The sequence below is a fragment of the Capsella rubella genome, unplaced genomic scaffold (assembly GCF_000375325.1).
Source record: "Capsella rubella cultivar Monte Gargano unplaced genomic scaffold, Caprub1_0 scaffold_6, whole genome shotgun sequence".
In the NCBI taxonomy this organism is placed as follows: Eukaryota; Viridiplantae; Streptophyta; class Magnoliopsida; order Brassicales; family Brassicaceae; genus Capsella; species Capsella rubella.
Window position 1 is genome coordinate 203307 of NW_006238918.1, and position 23632 is coordinate 226938.

Below are 23632 nucleotides of genomic sequence, written 5' to 3' on the forward strand. Positions count from 1 at the left end.
GTTTCTAGTGCCGAGTATAGGTAGAGCATAAGAGGATGCTTACCTCGGAGAAAAAATGGAGCATAAGTCGGTTGAAGAGTAAACCGAAGATGACGTGAAGAAGATTCACGCGTAAGACGTCATGGATGGAGACATTATGGTGATCAAAGGGAGACACCAAACACAGAAGGAGGATGCTTACCTCAGAGAAAAATGGAGCATAAGCCGGTTGCAAAGATAACCGAAGAAGACGTGAAGGAGATCACGCACAGATTTGGTGATCAAGAGGACACCAAAAGGAAATAACGAAGGAAGAAGAAGTAGTGTGAAGAGAAGTAACACTGTGAAGAGAAGCAACACACGTCAACAAGAAGTTGGAGTTTGATATCATAAAAAAAAAAATTGGTTTTAGACCATAACTCAATTAAGGGGGAATGATGGTTTATAATTGAGTTTGGTCTTATTATTATTATTTCATATAATTAGATAACTATTGTGTGTGTAATTAAGTGAAGAGGTGTGTATTAATGGGTACACATGAAAGGGTGTATACGTTATATTGTTGCGTTGGTTCGTGACTTGTTGTGAACGGTTGCGACCGTGTACGTAAGACATGTATATATAAGTGTATGTGTTCTTGTAATAAGTTAACAAGTTTCACTATAATAAAAATTCAGTTTCTGTTCTTGTCTTTTACAAGAGAAGAGACAAAAGTCTCTTACTCTGTTTTTTCTTCTTCTCTCTCAAATATTCCAACATCATCATCATCCCCACTTAGTAGTACCTTTATCATCATCATCCGTTTTTTTCTTTCTCGTCACTACTCTGATTCCATCTCACTTAAAATTACACACTGCATGACAAGAGACCCTTCAAGTGCATATACCTGAAATAGTTATAGAGAGCATATTGTGCTGAATCATACCTAAAGTAAATAAATAAATAAACAAACTTTGAAAGATTTGGACACTATCAGAACAAATAAAGCACACCATTACTAAAACATTAAGAGGTGGAGGTGCCAAGTCATGCTACTATTATTATTAAGCAATTCATGCTCCTGAACATTTTAAGCACAAAAGTAGATAATCAGTATAAAGCAAGGAGAAGAGGGCATCACGAAGAGGGACAATGAGCACAAAAAGAAATACATTGCTTGGAAATTTGGAATATCTGCCCAAAGACAACCAAGTTGCAAGTCCTTCTGGAGCTGACATTGACCTCAAACTTTAGTGGATAGGTGTTCTCGGGTGGATTATAGGGAAAAGAGACAACTTTGTAGGCTGAGTTCCGAGTGTTCTTTTGCTGGAGACACATGTGGGTTTAAGACATTTACATCGTCAGAGGTCTTATGTAAAGAAAGGAGAATAATTTGGAGATGAAAGAAAGTAACTTTGAGGCAGATCCATAATTAGAGGCAGAGCACTAGCCAAAACCGCCTGAAATAAACATCAGAGTAGCTGAGTAATCTGGGATCACCATTTACCACCACGACTATAGATGCAGCAAAGGCTAGGACCAAGGCGAAGTATTGGCTATTTTACAAGGAAACAACGGCTCTTCTGTTTCGAGCAGATACCAAGCTTCTCAAGAGATGACAATGCAAGTCCCAAGCCCTCTGCTTTAGAGATCATACCAGATTTTTCACCGTTCCTCAGCAATTTTCCCTGCTCTAGTTTTCCCAAAACGTTCATGATGTTTACTTCCTTGCTATTTAATTCAGTGATCACAATCACACAAATTAAACGCATACATATATATATACTATACAGATTGTACCAGTGATGAATCAAAATATTGTTATGGTTTCAACATAAAAAGATGTATACAGATCAATGTTCATCAGTCCTTTAAAGTATTTGAGAATCTGGAGAGTAAGGAAACAGAAATTAAACTGATACTTTGTTTACTTAAACCAGAGAAGAAGTCAACTTGTTCATGTCTGACACTAAATAGATATAATAATTTTGTTCATCTCAGACCCACAAAAGGTTCATAGTTTATGAAGCTTTAACGGTGATTCATTGAGAGGGCAGAAGATGGCAGAACTTAAACACATAATGGAAAGGAGAAGCAAGATAGAAACACAAATTTTTAATTTCTTTCCACTTTTGTTATTGAAGTTAATAACCCCACTACATCCCAGAAGATTGTACAAGAAGAGAAGAAGTAATAACCCCACTACATCCCAGAAGATTGTACAAGAAGAGAAGAAGTAATAACCCCACTACATCCCAGAAGATTGTACAAGAAGAGAAGAAAGTAACTATAAGTATCAGGACAACCTACATCAGACTGTCAAACTTAGAGAGTTCCAGACATTGATCCTTGCCCTGCCCTGCCAGCTACCTGCAGCAGTTTTTTAAGGAATTAGATAACCTAACATTTGAGGTTCTAAGATGGCTTTCCACTAGTCAGAGAGATTCTCCACTGAAACTAGCATAAATTCATCTACTAATCTCCTAAAATCTTTATCCAATTAGCTTCACCCGAAAGTGTTCCCGGACTGCATGCATACATCCGTAAGTAACTTAGTGCAACATGGCAAAAGAATATACCTTTGACCTTGCCAAACTCACGTAGATAAACCTGCCATCAATGACCTTGCCATTTAAAACTGTAGCATTTGATGCCGCTTCTGGAGTGACAAACTCCACAAAGCCGTCCCCTTTACTCTTTCCAGTATTCGGATCTCTCCTGATTTTACAAGAAGACACCTCTCCAAATTGTGCAAACATATCTTTTAAACCGGCTTCAGTAAGCTCGTATCTGAAATTACCCACGTAACAGATAACTTCTCTCTGGAGTCCTTCTCTTATTTCTTCACGGCGATGACTATTCCTGTGTTGGACTTCCCACACTCTACCCTCAAACTTGTAGCCATTCAAAGAATTAATTGCCTGCGCTGCACTTTCTGCATGCCTAAATGTGACAAACCCAAAGCCTCTCGAAGAACCATCAGCTGTTTTGATTATTGAAACATGCTCTAAATCTCCATGAGCTCTAAACAGCATATTCAACTGTCCCTCAGTTGTTGTAGTGGAAAGATTTCCTACGTATACGTCTCTCATTTCAATATTTCTGCATCAAAGTTAGAATGAGAACGAAAACGATAAGTCCTACATCTTGTATAGACAATGACATGATAGACTGTAAATTACATTAAAGTAACTAACATTTGAAAGTCTTGAGAGGTTGGCCCTTGCTGTGGCATGTAAGCAGCTCCTGGATACCTGCGTTGCAAAGTTACAGTAGGGACAAAATATGATGATTGTTATTCTCTTCTTATAAAAACCAGATACAAAAACAGTCATCACATTATTTATTCATGCCTTTAAACACACACGGACATCTTCTATAACATTATTTTAACTTACAATTGATAAGTCGTGTTCTGGTATGGCACAGGTCCTTGTAATACAGGATTTCTACAGAATAAGAAAAATATATGAGCTTAGAAGCATCAAATTTCGTGATTCTCATCATGCATTCAAAGAAGAAGACAACTTATGATAGCTGATTACTAACTCTGCTTTACAATTTTCATTTGAGAGACTGATTCTTGCTAAGGCACATGGCTTTGAAATTCAGGAATTTGCAAAAAATGGAATTGATGATTCTTACTCCGATTTTATCAAAAACAGATACACACAACAACCATGTCTTTTGAGTTGCATTAACTTGAGAATGATTCATTCATGCATTAAACACAGACATTTATGGATCATTCTATCATCCCTAATCAATCAGCCTAGCATTTATAAATTTACTCACATCTGAGATCCTTGCCATGGCACATGAGCTTGAGGTTCAGGGAACCTTCATAAATAAAAAATATGATGATTGTTATTCTCTTCTTATAAAAACCAGATACAAAAACAGTCATCACATTATTTATTCATGCCTTTAAACACACACGGACATCTTCTATAACATTAGTTAAAAACTTACAATTGATAAGTCGTGTTCTGGTATGGCACAGGTCCTTGTAATACAGGATTTCTACAGAAGAAGAAAAATATATAAGCTTAGAAGCATCAAATTTCATGATTCTCATCATGCATTCAAAGAAAAAGACAACTTACGATAGCTGATTACTAACTCTCGCAGGGATTTCCTGTAAGAGAATAACAGGTGATCAAAGAAAAGATTAAACAAGAACAGAGATAAAAAGGAAACAAAATAATAAAGAAAGACGCATGAAAATTATATACCTCTCGTGGAAAAGAAACTAACGACATGCGCATCTGTCCATGATCGAGGGGGAATCCACTCAGAGATACACTCATCTGGTGAGCTGCAAAAGGAGAAAGCTTCATTAAACTGTAAGTTGAAATAAGAAAAGACTTCACCAATTAGAAAACACTCACCTTCATGTTTATCAGTGAACATTAGTGTGGCTCTTCGCAGGGAATTTCCCAAGGGATCTCTGTGAAGGTTCACTGAAGTCAAAGAAGTTTCTCTCTTTCGATCAAAGCAATCAAAAATGTCCAATTCAGAGATGTGGCTATCGAATCCCCACAGAAAGACCGGAGTCTGCTCCTCCATTCTTGTGAAGTTCTTGTGTTTGTGCTCTTGGACGAGTAATTTGGAAGATGATGTGCTAGTGTTCTTGGACGAGGGAATTGAAAGATAAAAGGTGTTTGTGATCTGGGGTGAGGAAAGTGGAAGAAGCACAGAATCGTCAAAGAAGAAGCCATTGTTTTTATACTAGGCTTGAAACAAGAATCAAGAACCAAGAAATCTGATCCTCAAGATCGAAAAGAACTCTATTTCGTCTTTCAGACACAGAAGAGAAGAAGAGGTTTTATGAGATTTAGGGATTTTTCCAGCGATTGCTTTTGATTTGATATAAACGAAACGAGCTCGGGCAAAAGGGTTTTTTTCTTTTCACTAGTACGTATTATTGATGATATAGCCTTGACAGGCCAATATTACTAACAACCCAACATACACAAAAAGCCCAGAGACCCAAATTATGAACCCCTTGCTAAGTCTGACGAATAAGTTGCTTATTTTTTCATTTATTTCATCTGATATTACGCAATCAAACTTCTGTAAGCCAATTACAGAGAAAACCTTAAGATTAGGCTTCGGAAACCTAGTGATGCCTCTAAAATAACATATAAAACGGAGAGATTGCACAGCATTATACACTCGCTATCGAAACGTTTCTTCAAGTGGTACTTTTTATTTCTCTGTTCAGTGTTCATTCGTTCGATCACTGTTCAATATCCTCTATATATGTAAAGAAGTTAAGATAAAATGGCCCTTTGTTTTAAAAATGACATGCTTCTATATATTCTCTTTCTAAATGAGTACGAGGAACGTTTTTGAACCAAAGAGAACCATGTTTGTTTAAAGGAATTTTAAAAGCTACTGCTGCAGTAAAAGAAGAGATAATAGATCAAACTAGCACATAAATAGTGGTTTCGAACTGATATAACCCATACAAAATTGGACCGACTAAAATAGCTCAAAAACTTTGGAAAATGACAAATACCCATATGGTTTTTTTTTGTATTACGTAACTACCATTACTAATTAATTTTTTACAAAAAAATAGAAAAAATATAAAATACCAAAAAACAGAACTAAACCTAATTTACAGTTTACAATACAAAAAAAAATAATCCTTTCTCTCTCGTACTTCAGCCGCCTGTTGTTTTTTTTTTCTGGGTTTTTGATTGTGAAGAACAGAGAGTGGAAGGAGACGGGAAGAGGACAATATCACTTCTAGGTTTATAATCCTTTTTCTCTCGTGATCCTTTTGATTGTTTTATCGATTCTGTTTGTATTCAACTGCTACAAAATCATGGGTTCTTTGACAGGAACTTCATTCAACTTTTTCTGTAGAAAGTAGCAACCGTACTCACGAAGGAGGAAGCGGAGCTGAGAACTCGTCGGAGGAGTGGCCGAGACTGGCTGAGGTACCTTACTTTTATTGCGAAATTTCGAATTCTGATTTGATTGGGTGCGTTCACCAACCAGTTGAGTCCAACTCTTATCCCGATGGAAAGTTCTGGGCAAGAACAGTCATTTCGCATGAACCTTCCGAGTCTGATTCATTTAGTAATTTCTGGTTAGTGCTTGTGTATTTGTTCCAGATTACTGCATCTTTCATGTCTGGCTGCAGCAATCGTGCAATTAAAGGTGATATATGTTTCCCGCTTTCTGGAACTATAATATTTTGTCCAAACTGTGTAGGTTAAGGAGATACTCTCTTACTATCCAACGAATTACAAGCCGTCTGCAGTTATTCCACTCCTAGATCTTGCACAACAGCAACATGGAGGCTGGCTCCCTGTTTCAGCAATGAATGCAGTATGTTTTAGTTTAAGTATATTACAGATTTTCCCTTACTAAATGGAAGTAATTGTGAAGTTAGATTTTGCAATTATCACTTTCCGCTTTAGTTTGATTTTTGCTGTTAATTTTCTGTAATTCTTAAGTTCTTTTCTTGGAAAACAACATCCATTGAAATCTACTAGGCATAAACAATACAACAAAATTCTGCAGGTTGCTAAAGTTATAGAAGTTGCTCCTATCCGTGTTTATGAGGTTGCAACATTTTACTCAATGTTCAACAGGGCTAATGTAAGAACAACTTACCACCCATAAACTCAAGTCTCTACTGTGCTAGTCAATGCAGATAGCGCATAATCATTGTTCATATGCTCTTACAGGTTGGAAAGTATCACCTTCTAGTTTGTGGCACAACACCTTGCATGATTCGTGGTTCACGTGACATCGAATCAGCTCTGCTAGACCATTTGGGAGTGAAACGCGGTGGTATTGTTCTATTAGCAACCTTTGATTAACAAAAGAAAACAAAAGCATATGATGATGTTTAGTCATAACGATATCTGGTATTATGTTTTTCCAGAAGTCACAAAGGATGGTTTGTTTTCTGTTGGTGAGATGGAATGCATGGTATAGATTTCGCATCACCTCTCTACTTTTCGTAAATTGTAAATTGATGCAGAACAATCACCAATATTAATACTTTTGCATGAAAAGGTACAATCTACATCTCATGTGTTTGGTTTTGTTACAGGGATGTTGTGTTATTGGGTAGCCTAAGCCACCGCAGTTCCGTGATCTTGATGCATGCTAAGCAAAGTGCTGCAACGGCTATTGTTTAAGCAAGCTTGAGTTCTATATTTTGTGTTAAACGTTTTTGCACTTACCTCTTTTGAGGATGTTTTATTTTTGTCCTAGACTTCTATTATGCCTTAAACTCGATGCTAGTTCCTACAAGACCTTTTATCACCATTCTTGTTTTGATAAAAAATTCTTTGTTGAAAAACACAAATTAAATAGAAATTAATAACGCAAATGTAAACATCTAACCTTTACCGAAATCTATTTTTTTCTTATTTCAAAATTGCTAAATGTGTCATATAGTATATAGTAACCTCTAAGCTTGTCTGGAAAGGGATTTATTTGAATTTAATTTGATAGGTCCTAATCGATTTACTTTATATGTATGAAGGATGGTCTTTATGTTGTCGTAATGAAAAATAAAACATTAGGGAAACGTATGCCCAATATGATATCAGTCTCAAAGCTACATCCATGAATAATTCAACACATTTTTTTTTGGGAGTTCAACATAGATTTGGATGATTTTGTTCCAATTTGTACTGAGTTTTTGCAGGTGGAGATTAACTTTGATTGGCAAACCATCACTTGCATTGGATTCTTTACAATTAGTTCTTTACATAGACTCATATATAAAACTCTATCTCTCTCAAATCCATAGAAAAAATTTCTCAAAAACCTCCATGGCTACTTTATTTTTCAAAATCTATACTTAGCACATATTCATGATGGGTTGTGTAGTTACTTGGCCATAAAGCAACGCCATAACTCTATCACGACTATATTAGAGTTAATAGTAACATTGTAAGTCTGTCATCACCTATTAGGTTGTAAACGTAATATAAAATATTTGTAAGGGTAAAAACGACATTTTGAGTTATGATTCGCCCTAACAAAACCCTAGATACGTATAACTCTACCACGCAAATCTATCAACGTTGCAATAGAGTTACTTATGATAGAGTTACTTTACACCAGTAACTCTCTCACACAAGTATAACTCTAACAAACTTATGCTAGTCTAGTCATATTAACTCTGTTGTAACTAGATGAAAACTCTATTTTTAATTTATAACTCTCCCATCACTACAACAACTCTCCCGTCAAAGGATTGCCCTCACAAAACCTCTTTTGGACATCAAATGTCTACCGTCACAGTCCCAAACTCTATCTGATATCTATATTTACAATATAACTCTTCCTGTCTTCGACTAACTCTACAAAACTACTCTACCAGATTCCATAACTCTAAGAAAGTTTCCTCCAAAATCTACCACCATTACAGTTACTCTATGGACCAACTCTAAGTTTCACCTTACTCTGTTGCTTAACTATAACTCTCCCACCATGTATGCTAATTGTACCGAATAAGTCTATCTATCTACTTACTCTCCCACCACTATATATGACTCTACGAAACAACTATACCAAATGTGTTTCACTCTTCCACACAACTCTAAGAAATAACTTCAACTCTACCATAACTAACTCGTAGACTTATCACTTGGCGGGAATTTTTCCCCCCAAAATTGTGCAGATAAACGCCTTCTCTCTCCAACGTGGCATTTCTTATTAATGGCATGTTTGGTAATTATGTTTTTCCTGTAACTCTAACCAAAGGACAAACTTGCCTTTTTTCGTTTTGAAACTACCCCCTCCATTTCAGTACTTAACCAGTATTCACGTGCTAATCTCGCACTTTACCCGTAAAAGAATGAAAAGTTTTAAACACCGACTCAAATTACAATGATACAGTAGTATCAACATGGTTTCCGAAAAAAAAAACTAGAGAACGATATGGTTTAGTAGAAGGGATTTCGTAGATGACTTTCCGAACAGTCTTCTTCTCCAAGCTAAGATGCCAAGTGGAACCAAGTTTATATTTCGGTAGGAAAACAATATCGCCGTCATGAATGCCCATCACGGAGCCGGATATTCTCTTATAATCCCTAGTGTAACTTTGAGTCCAAGGCAAATGAAACACTTTTGACGACCATTCGTTTTCCAAGATCCAAAACTCAGCTGTGCAGTCCTTATTGACATGAGATATAAAAGCTAGCTTCCCTTGGAAGTCTATTAGCTTAGAAAACCATGAGAGACGGTCATTGCTTTTCACAAGACTGAACATTTCAGTATTCAGGTCAAAACTCACAACATGCACAGTAGTACCAGGACCGTGATGACTTGGGGTGTTTGACTCAGCTTTAAAGTATAAAACGCCGTTTATGCATATACCAGTCGCGTGGCAACACTTAACGATCCTAAGATGAGGAGGCATGCCTTGTATTTTTCTCCACATGTTACCATCTTTTCCCACCGTCATAACAAAAAACTGATACGGACGTGGTCCCACATTTGTGTTTCCACACATGCTTAATACTTTGTACTGATCAAAGATTGGGTCGTATCCTAAAATCAACTTTGTGAAGTTGTCTCTTTCCCACAACATATTGTTTTGCGGTAAGCTTAGGTTTTGTCTCGTGGCAGGGTTACATATAACATGTTGATTCTCTCCAACTGTGCACAACATCAAACCTCGGACCGGTGCACACATGAAAGAGACATCAACTCCTCCACGGAATACCATTTCCTGTCGGGTCGGGATTATAGAACAAGTCGATCGATGCGGCGCTGAGAAGAAAACAAGCGTGTTAATTTCATAGCAGTGGAAATAAAACAAGAGACGTGACCGACTCGAGGGACGAGACAAGCACGAGTCGACAAAGTTTCGACTATGGATTATCTTTGAAAACTCTTTCGACAAACACTTAAACTTCATAATGCTCTTCACGGGCATCCTTGAGAGTATCTCTATCACGAGATCCATATGGATCGAGATTCTTTCATCCTCTTCCCTCTCCATATTCTAATAAGTTAGGTTAATAACTTAGGAGACTTTCCCTTATATACACACTAGCTAGCTTGTACTAGATATACATCAATATTCTTTAAACTTATATTGCGAGATTCACATTTATCTCGACAACAATTACATACTCACAATCTTTTTTATATATATCCGCAGTTTTTTCCGTTTTATCTAATTCCATCTTTCGCAATATATTTTTTTAAAAAATATATAATTAATTTTATGCTTTTCTAAAAACACAAATCTAATGAAATTTAATAACAACATTATACCATTCCGAGGAATCTAGTCTAGATTGAGAAGTAATGTTGTATTTTTGTGATTAATAATGAAATAAAAACAAAGATATAATAGAAGCTCTGTTCACCAAGAAACATAATAAACTTTAATAATATCGTTGACAACAAAAAAAAATCTCAATATAAATATCTTTTATAATAGCCAATTTACATCAAATATGATAAAGCTATAAACAACATTACTTTCTTAATTTTTAAAAATTAATAAATATTACTGGTTTTTTTAATATGAAATCTGACATTTTTAAATAAGAGAAGAAAAAAAAAAGACGGAAAATAAAGAACATCTTCACCACTCTCTTCCATCATCAACAATTAATTTTTTAAAAAATGTCCCAAAAATGTTGACCCAAGACGAAGATGAAGAGCTTATTTTGTTCCTGGAGATGCGTCGTCAAGAGAAAAGTCACCGACCTACGCTTCTAATGAGTTCGTGTTCGTATATATATATATCAATAGTACTGTATATATTTATTTATGTGTTCATATGTTGTCGGATTTTTATCTTCTTTTTGTTCTGTTTTTCATATTTGGCAGGATCTGATCATCATAATAGTAGCACGACGGCGATGTCGTCTCAACAGTGCCCTCTCCGTAGAACTGCAGCCGATAACTTTTTGTACTCCGAGGACGAGAAGTCCGATTATGAATGGTAATGTTTATCCCACATCTTTCATTGTGATCATGATTTCTAAAAGTTCGATCATGATTTTTATAAAATCTACCATTTTTTTTTTCTTTTTGTTACATTTTGCATTAGAATATTGGGTGTAATTTCAGTAGAACAAAGATTTAACCGTAAAAGTCAATTTGATCAATTTTCTAAGACATTCTCGCCAAACTATATACTCTCATCTAGTTCAATTGAATTTGAGTTTGTAAGCATTTCTAAAACTAGTTATATATGGTTTTTAAGTTCTTATGTATAATAAGATTGGGGCCTTTTGTATGAAAATGGATTAATTTGGATAAATTATACGTGAAAAACCCATTGCACAAAAGTTTTGTGACAAAACACAAACATTTAATCACTTTTCCTGATGTTAACATATCTCAGTTACAAACATTGTAGTTTATAGTTATTTTAAGAAGTTGGATCGCTAAATCTTTTATAAAATTTTCCTTTGTCAATGTTACATTTGGCATGCCTCAAATACGGCCATGCATTAGACAGTTTATCAGCATAATTGATTTATATATTAATTTGTTGTCATTTCTGTTGATTGTTCCTGACCAGGCTGGTTACGCCACCAGGCTCACCGACTAGCAGCGTAACAAACCAACTCGAGTCACCTTATGCAGACCGGATGACTCTTATAACTAGGGTACGGACTCAGTATGTCTCGCCGATTCGATCTTGGCTTTAAAGTGTCTGCATTTGCGTTACACTCTTGCTCATCTCTGATGTTTTATATCTTCTACGTGCAGTTAGAAAGCTACAGCAGAGAAGAGAGCGAAAACGTACCATCTAAGACCCAAAAGACGTCGCTACACAGTTCCTCCTCTGTTTATGGAATCAGAAGACCCTCTTCCTCCAGTAGCTCAAGGTCAACGAGTAGACCTTCCTCACCACCCAGAAAGTCAACTCCAGCAGCCAAAAGGCCATCAACGCCGACCTCATGTGCCACCTCAACATCTGCACGTGCCACATTAACCTCGTCATCTGCTACTAATAGCTATAGATCAACGACCAGACCTTCTTCTAGTTCTGGAACCTCCTCCTCTGCTCGTTCCGCCACCTCCACCGGCCAGCAAACTACTTGTTCAGACACCTCTACTCGATCCAATAACCGGCCCATGTCGGCACCTAATTCCAAACCGGGATCGAGGTCAAGTACTCCAACTCGCCGTCCACCAACCCCGACCGGTTCATCCACTGTACTGAGAAGTAAAGCAATTAAACCGGTGAGTAAACCGGCTATGTCACAAGGAGCATCTCCGATAGTAAGATCAAGGCCATGGGAACCTTACGAGATGCCTGGATTCTCTCTAGAAGCGCCGTCGAATCTTAGAACTACGTTACCAGATAGGCCAAAAACAGCGTCAAGTAGCAGAACCAGAGCATTTGGCGCGTCTAATAGTTCAAGATCAGCGTCCATAGAACGCGAGGTTGCAAGGAGACAGTCTTGCTCGCCTTCTAGAAGCCGAGTTCCGAACGGAAACGCAAACGGTGCTGTTCCTTCGTTACGTGGACGACGAGCAAAGACTAAGAACGATGATGGTGGAATGATAAGTCATGTGGCCACGGGAAATCAAAAGGTCGAGAGAGTTGTGAATGTGAGAAAACTTGCTCCGCCGCGACAGACTGAAAGCAGCGGCCGAGGACTTAGTGGTGGTGGTGGTGGCTCCTCAGCCGGGAAGTCGAGCTCGGGATCTGATGGTTTTGGGTTTGGGAGAAACCTATCTAAAAGCTCCATCGACATGGCCTTGAGACACATGGTATGGTAACAAATGAAACGAGATTATATAAGGGACATCAAACATGCATCGTTTATACGACATTCAACTTTTATGTTTGTAATGATCTCTCTATGTGATAATAGGATGTTAGACGTCGAGGAAGCATGGCAGGGAATTTCCGACCGTCAGTGACGAAAGTACCAGCGACTTCATTGTACAGTATGACATCATATAGAAACCGGCCGGTGAGCAGCAGCGGGAGCTCGGAATCGAGTGTCAACGTATTGTGCTTAGAGGGTAGCGACGATAATCTCAGCGACATAAGTTACTCTTAAAGTTACCCGTGAATCTCTCTGTAAGATTCGAATTATGAAAGGTCTTTAAGAGGCTCGCGAATGGTCATAAATTTTTGGTTTATATATGGATTTTGGACATAAAAGCAAATTGTGTTCTGACTAATAATGAAGATACAGATGGTATAGAATAGTGTTGTCGTTGGTTTATATATATTTCTCTTCTCTGTTTTCTTTTTTTCACTGTTTCGTTAACAAATTAGCTTAATAAACATGATCAATTATCACATTCGTGCAGTCAACAAAGGTTTTCTATATCTTTTTTTTTTATGTCACCAAAAAAAAGTAAAAAACAATTACAAGAATCGTAGCACCAAAAATAATAATTTTCACATGTTAATAACAAAAAAAGAATAATTATCGTATACTTTAATCTGTTCAACTGAGAACGATAATTAACGGCTGACATGCGATGCGGGTAGAAACAGGATAAAGCATCTTACGCCACGTGTAAAGAAGTCTCAGGTATCTTCGTAATTTAACACGAAATCGATGTCGTAACAATAAAACCCCTTCTCTCGCCTATAAATATACTGAGCCTCTCTCTTCTTTCTTCCTCGTCGAGTTGAAGAAAAAAATCAAGGGACCCAGAAAAACCCACAGAGAACAAAAAAGAAAAGAAAAAAAAAAGTAGCGAAATAGAGAAGTTTGAATCTGCAGATTTTGTCACGCATTTTCCCAGGGAACTGTTATCTGATTCCTTCTTCAGAAGTCTGAATTGACGAATTTTAACGATGAGTCGTTTAGGTCATAAATCTGTGGTTTATCACGGGGATTTGCGTTTGGGTGAACTTGATGTGAACCAAGTATCTTCAGGTCACGAATTTCGATTCCCCAACGATGAGATTCGAATCCACCATCTATCTCCGGCTGGTGAGAGGTGTCCTCCGCTCGCGATTCTCCAGACGATTGCTTCTTTTGCCGTTAGATGCAAGCTTGTCTCATCGGCTCCGGTCAAACCTCAAGAGTTAATGCATCTTCACGCCGTCTGTTTCCATGAATTGAAGGTAAGTTCTGTTGGCATTTTGAATGTTTTCCGATTTGGTAGGACTGATTTCGGTTGCTTGAATTTTGATTTGTTGTGATTACAGACTGCTGTGGTTTTGCTCGGAGATGAGGAGATTCATTTAGTGGCTATGGGCAGTAAGGAGAAGAAGTTCCCGTGCTTTTGGTGTTTTTCTGTTCCTTCAGGTCTTTATGATTCCTGTTTAAGGATGCTTAACACTCGGTGTCTGTCAATTGTGTTTGACCTGGATGAAACTTTGATTGTTGCAAATACCATGAAGTCATTTGAGGATAGAATTGAGGCTCTTAAAGGTTGGATTTCACGAGAGATTGATCCTGTGAGGATTAATGGAATGTCAGCAGAACTCAAAAGGTATATGGATGATAGGATGCTGCTGAAGCAGTATATTGATAATGACTATGCATTTGATAACGGAGTTTTGTTAAAGGCTCAGCCTGAGGAGGTCCGCCCAACTTCTGATGGTCTCGAGAAAGTTTTTAGACCCGTGATTAGACTGCCCGAAAAGAATACTGTGCTTACTAGGATTAATCCAGAGGTTAGAAGATCTATCTCTGTTGTTTTTGTATATGTATTCATTTCATCTTATCTGATTGTTTCGGCTTATCTTTTCTGGGATGTGATAGGTTAAGGTCGTTTAAGTATACATGAGTAGTCTAGTTTTAATATTGTTGGAATAACTAAGTTTTTCTTCCTGTCTGGGGTTAATTTTGATGCAGATCCGTGACACTAGTGTGCTTGTAAAACTAAGGCCAGCGTGGGAGGAATTAAGAAGCTATTTGACGGCAAAAACTAGGAAACGCTTTGAAGTTTACGTTTGTACCATGGCTGAACGAGATTATGCTTTGGAAATGTGGAGACTACTTGATCCCGAAGCACACTTGATAAGTCTCAAGGAGCTTCGAGATCGTATTGTATGCGTTAAACCAGGTCAAAACCTATTGATGTAGCTTTCTTAACTCCGTTTAGTTATCTCTTTCGTTACTTATCTTTGTGGTGAATTGTTATATATAGTTCTTCCTCCTCTGCGTCCCTCTTTCTTGCCTGATTTGATTTATTGACCTATTAGTTTTTAGTATTAAGGGATGAACCTTGTGATGTTTTTACCCAACTTTCTGTCTCTGTCTCTCTGTGAAACTCAAACGAACTATATTTTTTATTTATTTCTTGCTCTATGCATTGCAGATGCCAAGAAATCGTTGTTAAGTGTCTTCAATGGTGGCATTTGTCATCCGAAAATGGCAATGGTCATTGATGACCGTATTAAGGTTTGGGAGGACAAGGATCAACCACGAGTTCATGTTGTCCCTGCATATCTTCCTTATTATGCTCCACAAGCAGAGGCATGTTTTTTACTCATGCATTAAGCTCTGAATTAAATACTTTATCACTTAATTTTCCATGTTGGTATCTAACCTTTTTCATTCCCATTTATCAGACAACCTGTCTCGTTCCAATTCTTTGTGTAGCAAGAAATGTTGCATGCAATGTCAGAGGTTACTTTTTCAAGTAAGTTATTTTGTTTTTGTTTATGTAATGAATTCATGCTGGTTGTTCTTACTATTTCCAACATTTATGGCAGGGAATTTGATGAGAGTTTAATGAGTAGTATATCTTTGGTTTACTATGAAGATGATGTGGAAAATTTACCTCCATCACCAGACGTTAGCAACTATGTAGTTATAGAGGATCCTGGCTTTGCCGCAAATGGAAATATAACAGCTCCTCCAATTATCGAAGGAATGTGTGGGGGTGAAGTAGAACGCAGACTAAACCAAGCGGTCAGTAAAGTAAATACAATATATGGGATTAGGCGATCTTTAAGTAAAGAAATATGTTTTGGTGCAAAGCTTTTTTATCTGTTGTAAATTGTAATTTGATTTTCTGTTGACTCTTCAAATTCTGGGTGAGAAGGCTGCAGCTGATCATTCTACTCTTCCTGCAACAAGTCACGCCGAGCAGAAACCTGAAACCCCTAAGCCACAAATAGCAGTTATACCAAATAACTCTAGCACGACAACTGCAGCAGCATTGTTACCTAGTATGGATATCTGACTTAATATAACTTCAAATTTTGACTGCACAGTTACTTTTCACATTAACGTTTGTCTCTGAAATTCTCTATCTTTTGTTTTGTATCACAATCTAGAACCTAGTTTGCTTGGAGCTCCTAGACGGGATGGCTTCACTATTTCTGACGGTGGAAGACCCCTTATGATGAGGCCTGGTGTAGATATAAGGAACCAAAACTTTAATCCACCGCCCATTCTGGCTAAAATTCCTATGCAGCCACCTTCGTCTTCTATGCATAATCCGGGTGGTTGGTTGGTAGATGATGAGAATAGACCTTCTTTTCCTGGTCGACCTTCAGGAGTTTATCCAAGTCAATTGTCTCATGGAATACCAGGTTCGAGTCCTGCTAGTTCAATTTCACACCCATCCCACTTGAGGAGCGAAGAGGTTAGTTTTGCATTCGAAATATCTCTCTTTTGACTTCAAAATATGATTGTCTACGGTCTGAGAATTTTCTTGCAGGTGCCAACAGATGATGACCTGAAAAGGCAAAATCCATCACGCCAAACAACAGGTATGTTATTGTTTCAACACTTATGTAGTAAAGCTAATATTAAGAGGATTACTGTTAAATTCTTGCCTCTGCTTGGTTTCAGTGTACTGCTCTTAGATATTGATTGTGGATAGATTAATTATTGGTTTCCCCACCTGATGTATTTTCTATTTGCTGAATCTGTCATATACTTAAATAATAAGGTGGAATTTTACCTTTTGACATTTGCACTTATTCAAACTATTTGCAGAAGGTGGGTTATCCCAGAATCATTTGGTGTCAAATGGTAGAGAACATCATACAGATGGTGGAAAGAGTAATGGCGGGCAATCTCATTTATTTGTGAGTGCGCTGCAAGAGATTGGAAGAAGATGCGGTTCAAAGGTGCATATTCACATAACCATGCAGGCTATTGCTTCTTCTCAATTCATGGATTTTGATAAATTATGTACAAATTTGCAGGTGGAGTTTAGGACTGTGATGAGTACCAACAAAGAGTTACAGTTTTCAGTTGAGGTCAGGTGAATCTGTTTGTTGAAGTATCTTTGTCTAATGTTAACTTTACCATTTAAAAAAAAAAATGTTTATTTTACATAGGTTTTGTTCACGGGTGAGAAGATAGGCATTGGGATGGCAAAAACTAAGAAAGATGCACATCAACAAGCAGCTGAGAATGCTCTTCGAAGTTTGGCTGGTAAAATATCTTCAGGGAATTAACTGTGGATCTATTCACCACTTGTTTTACTCTCAAGATTGTTTTGTGTAGTGAGCACATTTAGTTACGGATTGGTCAAATCTTCTTTGTGTTGCTTTATGCAGAAAAGTATGTTGCACATGTGTCACCTCTATCTAAAGAAACAGAGAAAGATCGAAGAAATGATGAAAATGGCTTTCTGTGGGAAAGCGATGAAGCTGTATCAAATGAAGGACTTGAAGAGAAAGCACCTAAAGAAAACATTCCTGACCTGTGATACCAAGATTTAGGATGAAAGATTGATGTGGGGATGAAGACATAAGGTAAATATTCCTTACCAATGTGAAAAACCAAAAACAAGCGAAGATCTAAAAGGTAACGAGAAATAAGGGATTTTTGGATTATTAAAATATAGCCTATATCCCCCTTTAAGGAGTAGTCTCATGACTCTTGTTATTTTGGTTACCATAGAGTTTTGAGAAGGTGAATATGATGAGACCTTGCACCCAAGGCTCCACCTGAATTAGGTTTGTGTTATATATAGGTGATTGTGTATATTTTTTTAGTCTAAGATGATGGTTTTTTTTGTTGTTCCCGTTGTTGTTGGTTCTTAAGAACAGCATGTTGAACTACAATGGATTTTATGTAGTTTGATTAAAAATCCTTTAGTTTGTAGCTCATAGCCTCATACAATATGGTTAAACCAAACTTCACACAAGACACACTCGCAAAGCCCATACTCCCACGTGATTTCACAAATTACATGACATGTTACCTCATATATAAACCTTGTGTTTTCCTACAGGGGTCGTTCGTAATTTGATAATTTGATTGAAGAATTGGTACAAACTAATTAGTGTATCGCATTTCCTCGCTGCCACTAACATTTTAAACTCGTGGAGTCTCATGTTACTTATAAACTATAAAAACAAGAAACTACATGTGATTTTTGGATATTTCGATTAAACTATATTGGGTTTATAATCCATATGGCCCTCGAGATTTACGAGGATAGAAAAACGAGGTGCTCCTAAACGTACGGCGTCGGCAATTACCTGGCTCTTCTCGAAGAGCACTAGAAGTTCAAATACATATATGATAATCATGATCATCATCATTATGTAAGAAATTGAAATTATAAGACCAATCATATAATAGTCATGATCATCATCATTATGTAACAACAATGCAATTACATACATATAGGAGAATTAGATCCACGTGATACATCCTATGTACTTAACATTCCTTCTTTCTTCGTCTCTCTCTTTACCAAAATCATATGATCATACATATATACAGAGACAGCACAACATGATTCCAATCTACTCTCAATTCTCATAGATTAGAAAACGTAAAGATGAACAGAGAAGAAGGTAGCGCACCTTTTAAGAACAGTTTTGACTACCTGTCTAAAATCCATGAGGAAAATCATCTTCTTGAGGCTCTTTTGCCGATGAATGTATGCACTCAAAACTTTCGTTGAGTTTAGAAAAGTCTAAAGTTGCTTAGAAGCTTGTGAAGTGTTCTGCGTCCCCATTGGATATCATTCTCTAAAAGAACATCCGGCGTTCCAAGAGGCTCTGTCTCTAGCCGCTGCTGCTCTTCCTCTACTGCATTGTATTGCCTCTGCTCTACGCTTTTCACTGCCTCTCGCTCTGATTTATCGAATAATGAAATAGCTTTTACTTTCTCTTTCTTGATTCTTTCTCCTTTGGTTTCTTGCTTCTTATCTACCTGCAAATAGCTTTCTCGATTCATTAAATTAACAGTCTTAGATAAAGTACACAGTTTTAGATTAGCTTGAAGACATAGTTAAAGAAACTTTTCTTTTTCTAATCAACTGGGGCAACTGATATACATCGTATCAATGGAACAAGAACAGTCTTATTCTACAAATGAACATGATGTCCTAAAGCACCATTACGCAAAGATTTCATTACCATCTGCACCCGTGTGTATAACAACAGCTCTCTATGGGTTATTGAAACGACAATATATATAGCAGAGCATTTGTGTTCGAAAAGAAGCCTAGAGGAACCAAGTACACAAAAGTCTTATAGGAGAACAAAAACAAGAAACTTCAAAATTTATCAGGTTATATTACCTCCAGGAACGTTTCTGCTTTACCTTCGTTAATAACTTCCACATCTTCATTTTCCAGGTCAGACAGAGGAACCAATCCAGGGACCAAAACTGGACTTTCATCCTCGGTAAACATGGCTTCGTTGGTCACAACTCGAGCAGTCAAAGCTCCATTAGAAGTTTCCATAGTTTTCTCACTTTGGATATCAAAACTCGAATTTTCTGCAGGTTCATCACTTACGTATCCTGCATTCTCTACAACTACTGCTGAAGAGTTTTGCTGTGCAGTACCAAGCACTTCATCCCCCTCTTCTCCACGTTTTGATGAAAGACTGGTGTCAAGCCTCACGCTTTGTTTTGGGTGAGTGATATTATCTTCTTGATTGAATGGCACATACACTTCCTCAATCATCATTTGCAGATCAGCATTATCCCAGTCTTCACAAATCCTGATTGTTTTGTTAGTTTCCCATGTTTCAAGAAACCGGTTTGGACCCGGTTGCCACAAGATCTCCCCTGTCTGTGCCTTAAGTATGAACTTGAATTCAACTAATCTTCCAACAGGCAGATCCTAAGTAGAAAGATGAAATTAGATAAGAGTATAGCCAACATATTAAAGTATCTAAACTCTTACAGTATCTACATGTAGCATTGATGCATACCAGGTCTAAGGTCCAGACATTCCCATCTGACCAGTTTAGTGGTAAAGCCGTCTCCGGATCCCAGAGGCCACCAAACACAGGATCATCACCAAGAATGAAAAAATGTTCTCCAAAGACACATTCTTTCCGCAATTGGAACCTTACACGAACCGTTTTCGTAGGAGATTCGATATCTGCAGCTTCTGCGTTTACCTATAAACATGTATGTATGAACACAATGATCTGATCTGCCGTTGTATACAGAGCATAATAAAGCAAATGTAGCGAAAGAACATTGGGAAATTGAATGAAAAAAATCTAAGAGTAGTTACCTGCGAATCCATAGAAGAACGAAGCGGGGTTGGCCTAAGAGTCCTGTGCGGAGCAGAATCTAAACGCAAAAACTTGAAGGGATGAAAAGTTTTCCATGGAACACAAGGGAAAATCTCAGTTCCACAGCGAAAAATCCGTGGAGTAAAATCTTCGAGAAGGATCTTAGATGGAGAAGAAGAAGAAGAAGTTAGGGTTCCGACGCCAATCATCTTCATCATCAGAAAGTGTTATTCAGTGGGGGAAGAGACATATGTTGAGATTGTGTGCGTACTGTATGGAAACGAAAGCAAAGCATAAGTCCACGTGGCGTATGTCTGTGAACATTGGAGTTCCCCTTATACTGACAGGTCGGTGCTCACCCGCATTAATTTTATACCGTTCGATTCACGCGATTGTTTCCCACGTTACTGTAACGAACTTCCTTGGTTCGCTGCGTGACAGTAGTCAAACAAAAAGAAAAAAGCCCATGGGCCAAATTATGATTAACTGTCACTAGTTTTGGGCTTCAGAGGGAAACTAAAGAAAGACTTGTTTGTTGTAGAAAACTTCTCCTCAGCTCTCCACCACAGTGCTTGTTTTTGCAATCCTTCATTTCATTCATAGCTTTAGATCGTTGTTTAGGTCAACGAACAGCTTGGAAAGATCGGAGGAACACTGATACAACAAACTTATACGGCTGCATAAATTGCATCTCTTCTAGTTGATGTTGAGCTGATGATATTATCAAATCAACAATAATGAGATTGATTAATAATATATTTTTGGGTTGTCACGGTCAAAACTCAAAATGCTTACATACCTTGAAAAGTCGTGTGGAGGAAACTGACTATGCATGGACCAATCAAGTTTCGATATAAAAATAAACAAAGCTAACCCAACAAAGATAGTTTAATTTAGTATTAGAAAATAATAGGAATAACCTTATCAAAGCTAGAAAGATTGAAGAAACACCTTGACAACTTGTCCTACAAGAAAACTGGATTTTTTTAATACACACGTCCTTTTTCCAAACTCATGTTGCAACAACCGAAGAATGACAAAAACAAAATTTGATGTAGTTTTCATATGAACTGTTCTTGATAGTAGGACTAGTACTATTACAGTATTACTACTATTTAATTTCCCATTTTTCGTTTTCACTAATATTAATTATTTTTCGGTAATACGTCAAAGATGTCTACGTCGTGTTCTTAACTAGACAGCCCCCAAAAGGCCAGAACATGGTCAAAACAAGTTAAACGAGAGAAAAAACAGACACAGAGAGAACTCACAAGTGGTTTCTTTCGTCTATTTATCTAAAGAGCTTTTCTAGTTTCCAATTCAATTCTGCTTTTGTCATGGATCATGATATAGAGAATAGAGTCACAGTGGTGATTAATCACAGACGGTTAAGCCAATCTGTATCGTCGTCACTTTTCACCGCGTTTTCTATCAGCTTTATAACTCTGGTCTTTGTTACGACGTTGCTTCTCGTGTCTAATTTCTCGATGCAACCGCAGAGTGATTACTCAGAGGTGAAGATAGAGATCAAAAGACTGATTCCACACTTACCTCTAAGCTCTGAGACGGATGGCGAAGGGAAAACTCCGTTCAAGCAACAATCTCCTAATCTCAAAACCACAGAGAAGCTCCAAGTTATTGAGATTTTTAGTGGAGATAACTTGTCGGATAAGTTTCAAAAGAGGATAACTGAGTTTGTCGGTGATGATTGTGAAGTCAACTTCGTCATGACATGGATATCATCAACAGAGCTCTTCGGCAACAGAGAGGTATTAGCTATTGAAAGTGTCTTTAAGTCTCATCCTCGTGGTTGCTTAATGATCCTATCCGCAACCATGGATTCTCCTCAAGGTTATACAATCTTGAAACCGTTTCTTGATCGTGGTTACAAAGTTCTTGCAGTCACACCAGATTTGCCTTTTCTACTCAAAGGAACCGCCGGAGAATCATGGCTCGAGGATATAAAGACCGGGAAAAGAGATCCCGGAAAGATATCCTTAGCTCAGAATCTCTCAAACCTCATGAGGCTTGCTTACTTGTACAAATATGGAGGTGTTTACTTAGACACGGACATGATTGTTTTGAAAAGCTTCATAGGACTTAGAAACGTGATTGGAGCACAGACTCTTGATCCTTCATCGACAAATTGGACAAGACTAAACAACGCGGTACTAATATTCGACAAGAACCATCCTCTGTTACTAAAATTCATCGAAGAATTCGCTAAGACTTTCAATGGAAACATATGGGGATACAATGGACCGTACCTTGTATCTCGAGTGGCTAGAACCGTGGAAGGGTCGAGTGGCTATAACTTCACCGTCATGCGACCTTCAGTGTTCTATTCGGTAAACTGGCTCGAGATTAAGAAGTTGTTCAGAGTGCCTAAAACAGAGAAAGATTCCAAGTGGGTCAAAATCAAGCTTCTTCATATGCAGAGGAGTGGCTACGGTTTGCATCTGTGGAATAAGTTTAGCAAGAAGTATGAAATTGAACAAGGAAGTGCCATCTGGAAACTAGTGTCAGAGCACTGCATCATCTGCGAAATCGGTTCTGCATCATAGTCTTGTTTGAGTTTGTTCCATTAATCACATACTGTTGATAACTTCTTGTAATTGTATATAAGACCAAAAGCATTCACGTCCTATTTATAAATCCCTATATTAGTAAAAGAGAAGTACAAAAAGTGCTTCCGGATCGGGTCAATTTCAAAAAATTACCAGAAATTTGTAATTGGATCTTTTAAAGTTGGATAGATTAATGGGTTTGGATACATACACCCGGATACTTTCCAAATCTAATTTTAGGATTATATTATTTCCATAACTAATTATAGGATTTACTAATATTTCTCTAACTAATTTAATATAATCTATTTAAAAAAAATTATTCTTCTTTCACTTTTATTTGATGTTATTTTTAATTTATGATATTATATTATATAATATAAATATTAAATAAAAATTTAACTTTTTTTTTGCATATACTGCAATTTGAATTTTTCAAAACGGACATATAATACTCAACTACACTCGGTTAAATATTTTGGACAATGGTTTAAAATCATTATAAGTATGACCAATATTAAAACCATTGTTACATGAGCATATTTAAAATTTCAAATAGTTTCAAAATATTATAAATAATAGGTTCAAATATATAAAACTTTTAGAATTTAAAATATTGAAATATTTTTTGAAGACGTAAATGTAATTTTGGAGGCATAGTTTTTATTGATAAAATATATTATATATCAAACTATGTAAATTTTAGATAATTCACGGG

General features: G+C 37.2%; 7 protein-coding genes across 10 annotated transcripts; 4 read left to right on the plus strand and 3 right to left on the minus strand.

Annotated features, from left to right (window-relative positions):
• Positions 1-2184: 2184 nt before the first annotated feature.
• LOC17881287 (polyadenylate-binding protein 2) lies at positions 2185-4803 on the minus strand. 2 transcript variants are annotated; one of them, XM_006287992.2, is made up of 9 exons: positions 4350-4803; positions 4194-4276; positions 4065-4096; positions 3931-3981; positions 3754-3798; positions 3357-3407; positions 3156-3212; positions 2538-3060; positions 2185-2328 (listed from the first exon to the last, which is right to left on the minus strand). In XM_006287992.2, exons 1-9 carry the CDS (start codon positions 4525-4527, stop codon positions 2284-2286), a joined length of 1065 nt encoding a protein of 354 aa, XP_006288054.1. In that variant the 5' UTR covers positions 4528-4803; the 3' UTR covers positions 2185-2283. The 2 variants fall into 2 exon arrangements, with proteins under 2 accessions (XP_006288054.1, XP_006288053.1); XM_006287991.2 differs by lacking the exons at positions 3357-3407; positions 3754-3798.
• Positions 4804-5244: 441 nt separating this feature from the next.
• LOC17882858 (NADH dehydrogenase [ubiquinone] flavoprotein 2, mitochondrial) lies at positions 5245-7254 on the plus strand. Its single transcript, XM_023781821.1, has 8 exons — positions 5245-5308; positions 5591-5719; positions 5836-5909; positions 6187-6303; positions 6499-6576; positions 6666-6771; positions 6866-6912; positions 7037-7254. Exons 1-8 carry the CDS (start codon positions 5245-5247, stop codon positions 7055-7057), a joined length of 636 nt encoding a protein of 211 aa, XP_023637589.1. The 3' UTR covers positions 7058-7254.
• A 1570-nt stretch (positions 7255-8824) lies between these two features.
• On the minus strand, positions 8825-9946 carry LOC17882267 (F-box protein DOR). Its single transcript, XM_006289178.1, has one exon. It carries the CDS (start codon positions 9944-9946, stop codon positions 8825-8827), a length of 1122 nt encoding a protein of 373 aa, XP_006289240.1.
• Positions 9947-10758: 812 nt separating this feature from the next.
• On the plus strand, positions 10759-13068 carry LOC17882236 (uncharacterized protein PB18E9.04c). Its single transcript, XM_006286605.2, has 4 exons — positions 10759-10903; positions 11489-11576; positions 11680-12690; positions 12795-13068. Exons 1-4 carry the CDS (start codon positions 10821-10823, stop codon positions 12984-12986), a joined length of 1374 nt encoding a protein of 457 aa, XP_006286667.1. The 5' UTR covers positions 10759-10820; the 3' UTR covers positions 12987-13068.
• Positions 13069-13575: 507 nt separating this feature from the next.
• LOC17884614 (RNA polymerase II C-terminal domain phosphatase-like 2) lies at positions 13576-19692 on the plus strand. Of its 2 annotated transcripts, XR_002833208.1 has the most exons (15): positions 13576-14011; positions 14096-14566; positions 14748-14958; positions 15214-15371; positions 15467-15537; positions 15611-15809; positions 15943-16069; positions 16178-16488; positions 16564-16615; positions 16845-16978; positions 17057-17110; positions 17192-17288; positions 17414-17611; positions 19453-19501; positions 19602-19692. XR_002833208.1 is itself a non-coding variant. In XM_006287056.2 (13 exons), the coding sequence occupies exons 1-13, from the start codon at positions 13739-13741 to the stop codon at positions 17563-17565; spliced, it is 2310 nt and encodes a 769-aa protein (XP_006287118.1). In that variant the 5' UTR covers positions 13576-13738; the 3' UTR covers positions 17566-17963. The 2 variants fall into 2 exon arrangements, 1 of the variants encoding a protein (XP_006287118.1); XM_006287056.2 differs by lacking the exons at positions 19453-19501; positions 19602-19692 and having other exon boundaries at positions 17414-17963.
• LOC17881580 lies at positions 18406-20612 on the minus strand. Of its 2 annotated transcripts, none has more exons than XM_006287823.2 (4): positions 20347-20605; positions 20036-20227; positions 19396-19944; positions 18406-19025 (listed from the first exon to the last, which is right to left on the minus strand). In XM_006287823.2, exons 1-4 carry the CDS (start codon positions 20563-20565, stop codon positions 18777-18779), a joined length of 1209 nt encoding a protein of 402 aa, XP_006287885.1. In that variant the 5' UTR covers positions 20566-20605; the 3' UTR covers positions 18406-18776. The 2 variants fall into 2 exon arrangements, with proteins under 2 accessions (XP_006287885.1, XP_006287884.1); XM_006287822.2 differs by having other exon boundaries at positions 18934-19025; positions 19419-19944; positions 20347-20612.
• Positions 20613-21600: 988 nt separating this feature from the next.
• LOC17883816 (lactosylceramide 4-alpha-galactosyltransferase) lies at positions 21601-22994 on the plus strand. The gene has a single exon (XM_006287804.2). The coding sequence runs from the start codon at positions 21685-21687 to the stop codon at positions 22909-22911; it is 1227 nt and encodes a 408-aa protein (XP_006287866.1). The 5' UTR covers positions 21601-21684; the 3' UTR covers positions 22912-22994.
• The last annotated feature ends 638 nt before the right edge of the window (positions 22995-23632 follow it).